The 8,458-nt window shown below is 36.8% G+C and overlaps 2 protein-coding genes across 3 annotated transcripts; one reads left to right on the top strand and one right to left on the bottom strand.

Annotated features, from left to right (window-relative positions):
* Positions 1-304: 304 nt before the first annotated feature.
* LOC140980535 (stem-specific protein TSJT1) lies at positions 305-3,365 on the top strand. The gene is made up of 5 exons (XM_073446416.1): positions 305-605; positions 1,572-1,812; positions 1,899-2,019; positions 2,317-2,426; positions 3,064-3,365. Exons 1-5 carry the CDS (start codon positions 403-405, stop codon positions 3,097-3,099), a joined length of 711 nt encoding a protein of 236 aa, XP_073302517.1. The 5' UTR covers positions 305-402; the 3' UTR covers positions 3,100-3,365.
* Positions 3,366-3,478: 113 nt separating this feature from the next.
* On the bottom strand, positions 3,479-8,339 carry LOC140980534 (ATP-dependent (S)-NAD(P)H-hydrate dehydratase). 2 transcript variants are annotated; one of them, XM_073446415.1, is made up of 10 exons: positions 7,876-8,339; positions 6,985-7,061; positions 6,715-6,824; positions 6,491-6,605; positions 6,112-6,174; positions 5,854-6,017; positions 5,540-5,601; positions 4,206-4,272; positions 3,820-3,999; positions 3,479-3,724 (listed from the first exon to the last, which is right to left on the bottom strand). In XM_073446415.1, the coding sequence occupies exons 1-10, from the start codon at positions 7,892-7,894 to the stop codon at positions 3,697-3,699; spliced, it is 885 nt and encodes a 294-aa protein (XP_073302516.1). In that variant the 5' UTR covers positions 7,895-8,339; the 3' UTR covers positions 3,479-3,696. The 2 variants fall into 2 exon arrangements, with proteins under 2 accessions (XP_073302516.1, XP_073302515.1); XM_073446414.1 differs by having other exon boundaries at positions 7,898-8,339.
* Between the last annotated feature and the right edge of the window lie 119 nt (positions 8,340-8,458).

The following is an 8,458-nucleotide window of genomic DNA, read 5'->3' as shown; positions in this document are numbered from 1 at the left end:
CAATAATTTTGTCCAATTTCCGAAAAGAATAAAAATAATGCTATAGATACAATCATTATATCTTTAAAGTGATATTTACAACTATTATATCACGAGATTTTAATGTTATATCGCAAGATTTTGTATTCAATATGTAGTGTGATTTTGAAAAATTGAATTTTTACATTAAATTTTTTGTGTCATACAAATTGATGTACAAATATGGATGTACATGTAGCATCACTCAAATAATAATCTCTGTTAAAATGACGAATTAGCCCTCACTTTCCTTCTATAAATTCAAAACGACGGTCCTCCATGGCAGCTCCATTGTTAGCATTTATTTACCGGAGTTAGGGAGAGAGAAATACGTGCACTGTTTGTGACTTGTTTGCATGTATCTATATATATAGAGAAGAGAAGATGCTAGGTGTGTTCAGCAGTTCGATCGTGTCGCCCCCGGAAGAGCTGGTGGCTGCGGGGAGCAGGACACCGTCGCCGAAAGTCACGGCGGATAAGCTGGTGGCGCGGTTCGTGGAGGCCAATTCTTCGGCGGTTTCTGTGCATATCGGGGACGATGTGCAGCTGGCCTACACTCACTACAACCAGTCCGCTATGCAGCCTAGGTACGTCTCGTACTGAAAATTTCCGGAAGTTAGCTAGCTAAATGTAATCAGGAAATTCTTCTGGACACGGAATTATGATATCGAGATGATGATCTTGCCGATCTTTGTGTAGCGCTTGAGCCGTGGTGGATTGTTTTTTCTGTAGTTTTACTTTTTTTTTTATTATTCGATATCACACCTGGTGTTTGATGCAGAGGAGTTTTTGTCTAAATTATGCTCCTGGCATTTGGAAAAAAGTATTCGGATTAATTAGACTGAAATCAGATGTAAAAAGCATATGCTTTTGCAGATGTGGTAGTTAATCTAATAGCCACCTGTGAGTCGTGCCAGTATTCAGCTGTANCCCAACTTTGGAATTTTGTGTCCCGGTTTTATTGAATGATGATTACACGTGTATTTGAATCCGGCCAAGGATTCTTATCAAGTTCTTGGATTCTTCTTTTAAATCTAATAAAATTGCTTCCTGCTTACACCCATGCCCATCCCCTGTACGAGCAAGGTTTTAAAAATTACATGATAGCCTGGTGCAGATAAGGTAGTTGTAATTTTTGACGTGCATAGGAGAATGAAAGTACTCTACCGACTACGTTCATAATTTATAGCACAAGGCAGAATTACAATTGAATAGAGCGAAAGTCAGATCCCGTGACTTGGTAAATTACAGCGATATAAAAATTTGATTATCCTGTCTCCATTTATCTAGGACTAAGATTTCTAGGCTCCAGGGTAGTAATATCAAGGATTAGAAGATTTACCATACTTGAAGGAGGAAACTTAGTTTTTTGTAAGAATTCTACATAAATCATTTTTTTTTTCAATTGAGAAGAAAGATTGATCTGTCTCATCCCCTACTAGACGGCTCTAGCAAGGCTGTAGATTTTCTTAACTATTGCTTTGTTTGGTGCTAAATGTCTTCATCTTTTATCTTATGAAATCTTGAACTTGGTCTGGTTGATCATATGGCAGATCATTTGCTGTTAAGGATGAAATATTCTGCTTGTTTGAAGGAGTACTCGACAACTTGGGCAGTCTGAAGCAACAGTATGGGCTCGCAAAATCCGCAAACGAGGTTCTACTAATGATAGAGGCGTATAAGGCGCTTCGTGACCGGGCACCTTATCCTCCAAACCATGTTGTTGGCCACCTTGAAGGGAATTTTGCCTTCATTGTTTTCGACAAATCCACTTCCACTTTGTTTGTTGCTACTGTAACACTCCTTCTAATTTCTTAGTTGAAGCTTATTTAATTTAAGTTGCATTCACCTTCAAATTAAAGTTGGTGGTGTGTTGACAGGACCAATTGGCCAAGGTTCCTCTTTATTGGGGAATCACTGCTGATGGGTATTTAGCATTTGCCAATGATGCCGAGTTGCTGAAGGGCGCTTGTGGAAAGTCACTTGCTTCTTTCCCACAAGGTGAGTGGGCAAACATATAAAATTGCAAACCTATGAAATTAGGCAATACTTTTATGCTTCAAAAGTGATGTTACACTTTGTATCGCAATTTTCGCTTCATTAATTCGATGTTTGACACGTTTTGTACATTGATTCGATGTTCACTATGCATTCCATTACAGATCATGCATCGATCTTTGCAACCGATATGCCACCTCTTGTAGCAGATTATCAGGATATAAGACATTGTCTTTAGGTCATACGCACAAAACAAGTGATAATCCTATTTAACCACGAACCCGTTTCTTGATTTTTTAGGATGCTTCTTTTCCACGGCAGTTGGGGAACTTAGAAGCTACGAGAATCCCAAAAACAAAATCACAGCCGTTCCTGCTCAAGAAGAAGAAATTTGGGGAGCAAAATTCATGGTAAAATCAATTTTTCATCTCTATTGGTTATACTTGTCTTCTTGGTATATTCTTGGGAGATAGTGTTTGATAAGATCCAAGATCACATCATCTGGGGCCTCTAATATATTTAAATGAAGGTGCAGCCTGCAAGGAAATTTAACTAATACGCCTTCATTTATGGCCAAATTTCTTTTTCAGTTGAAAATAAATCCTACCCTCTTCACTGTAGAAAGGCAAGCAAGGTGACGTGATAATTTAATACGTCAATTTACAAACAAATTATGCACTTCTCACCTACTGATTTATTGTTCATAAAAATTGTGAAACGATAAAACCCGGACAAACTCGAAAAAATGTTGAAATTCTATGAACAATTGTTCGAAATGTATATTTTACATCTATATGCACACAATAATCTGGATGACCCTATCCAGATATTCTTACACGTAGATATAACAAAATTGACAAATTAATAAAAAACTGTATTATGAGAAGAATAATTACAAAATTGGTCCCATATTTAGGATCTATCTGAGTATCTCTGATGTGCATTACATCCATTAGCTGAAAAATTGACAGATATCGAACTTCTTTAAAGCATATCCCTTATAACCACATATTTTCTCCAATGTCTAGCTGATGTTGAGTGTTGCAGGTGGAGGGGTCGAGTCTTCTTGCAACCACGGAATAAAATATGGTCGAAAGTTTATATTATCTGATACACTGATAATGGTGGGGAACTCAAGGCATAAGCAAGAGCCATGTAAAATAGTGGATTAGAGTCACTTGTTTGCCGTAGTTGACTTGATACTACTTTCTATTAGGCTGGTTGGACGTTGTTTTCAACAGTGTGTTTCAACAGACTTCATTTATGTATAGGTCAGTCAACTTTGTAAGTTCTGTAATAATGTTTGCGTCACGTTTTCAAACTCTGGGAAATCAAGAATATAGCTTTTTTACTTTCGGTTTTTTCTTTTTCTATTGGAGCTTTATTTCCTCATCAAAATTTTAAAATGAATAAAGAAACAAAGTAGTCCCATCACATTATGATGTAGAGAGGAGAAGGGAAATGAATGACAAAGCTCCAAACAAGCTGAACCCGTTATTTCGACAGATGATTATTACAACTTGTCCGTTGAATTATTACCCCACGTTGTTTTGTATCCCAAGTGTTTGAATACGAATTTATTACAAGAACTTTCTACAATAACTATGTCCAAACCTCTCGGTTCCAATCCAACATCGAAAAAGGAGGAGAAAGGAACGTAGCAGAAACTCCACGGTATGCTCAAGCCACCGGACAGATTTCCTCCATACTGCAGAACAGAAGGTTCATGAAGATAATCAGCTCGTACATTCATTACACACAATGGTTTCGAAAAGTTTAACGTTCATTTAGTCGAAAGGTTACCTTGTCCCCAAGTGTTCAATTATATCAGTAGTTAGAGTAGATCTTCTTTTACTCTCAAATGCGAGTGAAGCAGCTTTTCTTAACAGAACAGAACCTGCAATACACCCCAGTACCATCGGACTGGCGCCTAGCTTCTCTACAGCGTCAGACTGCTGTGCCCATGAAAGAAATACTGCAACGCTGGAAACAAAATCAAACATGAATGTGAACTCTTATGGTAACTCGGGGGAAAATTTTGAACTTCTAAGAAGAGAGAATGAGCTAGAATACGTTTTATCAATCAAACAAAAAAAAAACTAAAAAATGAATGAGAAGGTAAATATAGCCAATTTACACCACAAGATTTTTTCATTAACATGAGAATGCTAAAGATGACTGACGCTTACCTGCCAGAAAGTATATCACCCTGGCCACCACAGCGTCGGGGAGAACCATACAAGTTGACGGCACTAACTGTACAGATGATAACAGATATTAAAATACCTCATGCTAGAGAATTTTGAGTTCCACCACAACACAGACAGTCTCACAGCAATGGATCTAACAAGATAAAAAGATTAGGCCATACAAAATTTGACCAAACCCAATACTCTTGACATGATAGACTGGCGGCTAAATTGAAGCAGACATGTTCGTATAATGGAATTAATGAAGAATGTTAACACCATGAGTCATGAAAAAATAAACAAACTGATAGGACCTGAAATTGTAACAATTGACACTACTTCGAGTGAGTGTTAAAACTCCCATAAATTGTACAAGAGGAGACCAAAAAGAACAAGGTGGGGGAACTGCATAAGAGGGAAGAAAGCTTGGAGAAAGGGCAACTCTCTAATATTCGGTGCCCTCCAAATGTAACGATTTAACACTGACATAGTTGTATTTTCTAACATCCTAACCAAAAACTATTTCTACTAATTTTACCTAATTACAATAATCTGTCCAACACAAAACTACTAGTTGTTTGTTATAATTCTCAATCAAAATACGTATCACAGACACAATTTTATAGCTCAAGAACCATCATCGTGCATTTAGGAAATATCAGAGGCACTACACTAATAGTAAACTCAAATAAAATGAATCTTTTGGGTCCCACCCCCAATAGGATCCCAATGCTTTGTACCACTTTTATGGCACAACAGATTTGGGGGTTAACCCGAGATGAAAGTAGAAAAGACAGCCATGCAGCCAACCAATACATGTTTGAGACTAAGGCATGGATGATGATGATTACACAACCCATTCTTACAAAACAATGAGGACATGTAGCAAAAGCTATATATAGAAGAACTTTAAGCACAAATGAGCACTCAATAAGCTATTAGAGAGTAAAAAAAAAACGAGAAGTTAAACACAAATAGAAGAGAAAGGACCAAAACATACGCAAGTAGGTATCACACAGAGAAGATGAAGTAGAGGAAAATGAGAAAAAAGTGACTGAATGTAGGGGATTTAATCAAATTTAGTGTTTGATTATCAGTAGAAAGGGCAACAATGAAGTATCACTAAGCCGATTGGAGTTTAACTAGCCCGTTTCACCACGACAACTCTGGATTATAATGATATAGCTTCTGCAGCCAATTAAGGCCCCATAATTTGCCTATTTACACTTACCGAGTGATTCCTATAGTTTCAACTAATATACAGCATTGAAATATTAGGGATAGCAGCATCATTTTCTTCTTTGTTCAGGATATAAATATTTTGTTGAAAGTACCTGTTTGTCCATTGCTGATGTAGTCTGATCCTCCTTTCCTCAAAATCGTCACGCCACCTATTCTGATCAAGAAGAGTTTCTATTTTTTGTTAGTGATAATATGCCACTTCTCATCTCCTAAAATTACCCACTAAAACCATATCCTTTATTTGTTCAATTATAAACGACGCAGATGCATAATAAATCTTGAAGGAGGGACAAATAAAAGGCTTGTAAATAGGCATGAAAAATTATCACTTACCATGTTCTATCCTAATAGGAACAATACTACAGAACAACCAAAAACAAGGAATAGTGGGGGCAAGATTACTGACCCTTCTGCAAGAGAACTTAATTGTTTAGTTCCATTATCATCATTTACTTCACATTGTAAAACTTTCTGAACAAGGCGCTTGTACTCATTAACATTTGGGGTCAGGACAGCCAAGGGATAATCACTGACCAGATCAGGAGAATTAGTTACAAGAGAAAGTCCATCCTGAGGAAACCAAAGGAAACAAGGGCAGGTTAAAATCGTCAAGATTTGACAATGGATATTTTGAAGAAATGAATTTGTCTTTTTTAACACGTACTCCATCTATAACCATTGGGATATTGGATTCCTTAGCATGCTTCATTATATCACTCACACAACCCTGCAAACAGACCCGATATCTTTTTATTCGAAACATGAAGCAGGAAATTGTCAAAAAGAAAGGAAAGGGAAGGAAGGGAAATCTTTTATTTCACAAAACACCAAGACTGTATAATGGGTCTGATTCAAAGACATTGAAGTAGAGAACTGGGTTGATTGTAAAATTTCATCATATTCTATGCCACATTGAAACTCAAGAAGTTGAACTGAAGCAGTCACTAGATTAAGTGTTAAGGATTAAAATATACCATCAGACTAGTAAATCAACATCCTGGAGTTATATTATGTGTAAAGTATTTTTCTCTACAGTGACGCACCAGGAGAAACGGGTCCCTCCCAAGGCCTGGACCAATTACAAGACAATCAAATCTTTCGATCCACTTGTCAACCTCTGCAACAACTTTGGCAGATGTTGATTTCCTATCCTCGTCCCTGAGTAAAGCATTTCATAACCTTGAGGCCACTAAGAAAAAGTTACATGTCGACAACAAAAAAAAGATCGATACACTAAACTAAAAATTATTGCTGGTATAACGTTCACCTAACGTTGTATGATTCCTCAAGTATCGGGTGTACAATTAACTCAGGACTGTAACTTTTAATAACTACAGCAGCATCCTGTGTGCAGAATACATGGGACAAATCTGCACCCTGCAAAGCATAAATATACTCGGTTCGAAATTATGGAATATAATTGTTTTATACAAAAAAGAAACTATTAAATTCCCTAAACTACAGAAGTACTGAACTTTTATAGGTTAGGAAAATGAAGAAAAGAAGAGAAGACAAAGCAAAGTGAGAATGGACTAACAATTTTTAGAGCTGAAATAGCTGAAAAATATGGGGCACCAGTGTACTCGCGACAACCACCGACGACTGCTATCTTCCCTGGTAAGTAGTCAATGCATTCATGCTATGAATCAGTATACATTTACCCAGATAATGAGATCCTACCATAGAGTGGAATGTGAGTAGTCATACATACTCTGTTCAATTTTCCGAAGCAAATAGAAAAGAATAAGCTCTGAGTACAAAATAAACTCACAGGAAGAACATTTTCACCAAGTCTTAGAGATCATACTACACTTCAAATCAGTAAAAACTGTCCCACACCCCAAGAAATAAACCAAGTGCAAAAAGAGCCAGATCATGGCAGAACACTAAATTATAGTCTTAACATTACAATCGATCTGGCTTAATGACGATAGATGAAATTTGTGGGATTAGTTACCATCTACATAAGTTCATTGAGACTCCAACAACTTCTTGTTAATGTTTCTAATGTTCCATCACTGCTTAAGAATTTAAAGCCCACAAACATCGATAGTTCCTCTCCTCTCCAAAACAACCAAAGAGCTTAAACCGTGATGAAATTGTTTTAAGTTGAAAAACAGGGAAAAAAATTGAAGAATAAGGCCACTGTCAACATTAAAGCACATTGTTTATATAGAAACTTTTCCACTGCAGTTTCCTTTTCTTGCCCTCATACAATTCAATAAATTCTATACACCTTATGTTGATAATAAGACACGCCTAACACCCAAAACATGACTGGCGATTCATACAAAACCTTGCACAAATTAAAAACAAAAATCGAAGGAACAATACTAAAACCTGAGCTCTACCCAAAAAATCACACCGAAACTAAAACAAATGAAGGGGACAAAAAACGAAACCCCAAATATGTCTACAGAATAAATACTGCGAAAATTTGGTAGCATCACCAGCTTGGCCTTTATGCCTAGAAGATTCAAGAGACGGAGTTATTGATCTCAAAATGTGAATAGCATCAGACTCCGATACAGGGACGCCGCCACTCAATAAAGATTGCATTTTTACGGTGGTATCGCAAATATCCTTCTTGTTGCTTGTGTTGCTATATTGTCCTAAACACCTTATCAATAACTGTTGCCTCCTTAATACAGCATCCAACAAACCCACCATAAATTTCCCTTAGAACTACAAGTGCAAGCACCAAGTAGAAAACAAATAGCTGAAATTACGTTTCCAAAAAACAGGAATACAGTTGGGTTTCTCGGGGTCGTGTAATATGTTTTATATTTTTTTCACGAATAAAAAAAATGAAGTTTCTCACAAAGTGTCTTGTGTCAATTCAGACGGGAAGAATCAAGAAAGTGATAACAAAAAAAAATAGAGAGATGCGCAGTGTATGTTGCGCGGTGGAACTTGGAAGTCGTGTGTTAAATTTCTTCGGCACACATTGTAACGTTTTGAAGTCTTCTTTACATAAAGAAGCGTGTTTTGTAATTTAATATAATAAATAA

Source organism: Primulina huaijiensis, chromosome 7, assembly GCF_012295235.1.
Source record: "Primulina huaijiensis isolate GDHJ02 chromosome 7, ASM1229523v2, whole genome shotgun sequence".
Lineage (NCBI taxonomy): Eukaryota > Viridiplantae > Streptophyta > Magnoliopsida > Lamiales > Gesneriaceae > Primulina > Primulina huaijiensis.
Note: the sequence above shows the minus strand (reverse complement) of the source record. Positions and strands in the feature narration are given on the sequence as shown.

What these genes read in the sequence shown, in the direction of transcription:
- LOC140980535 (XM_073446416.1), top strand. Translation starts at nt 403, where the DNA reads ATGCTAGGTGTGTTCAGCAGTTCGATCGTGTCGCCCCCGGAAGAGCTG. An exon ending in CAGTCCGCTATGCAGCCTAG is followed by an intron (nt 606 to 1,571) that starts GTACGTCTCGTA and finishes ATCATATGGCAG; the next exon opens with ATCATTTGCTGTTAAGGATG. An exon ending in CCACTTTGTTTGTTGCTACT is followed by an intron (nt 1,813 to 1,898) that starts GTAACACTCCTT and finishes GTGTGTTGACAG; the next exon opens with GACCAATTGGCCAAGGTTCC.
- LOC140980534 (XM_073446414.1), bottom strand. Translation starts at nt 8,117, where the DNA reads ATGGTGGGTTTGTTGGATGCTGTATTAAGGAGGCAACAGTTATTGATA. An exon ending in CTATTTCAGCTCTAAAAATT is followed by an intron (nt 6,825 to 6,984) that starts GTTAGTCCATTC and finishes TATGCTTTGCAG; the next exon opens with GGTGCAGATTTGTCCCATGT. An exon ending in ATTGAACACTTGGGGACAAG is followed by an intron (nt 3,725 to 3,819) that starts GTAACCTTTCGA and finishes TCTGTTCTGCAG; the next exon opens with TATGGAGGAAATCTGTCCGG.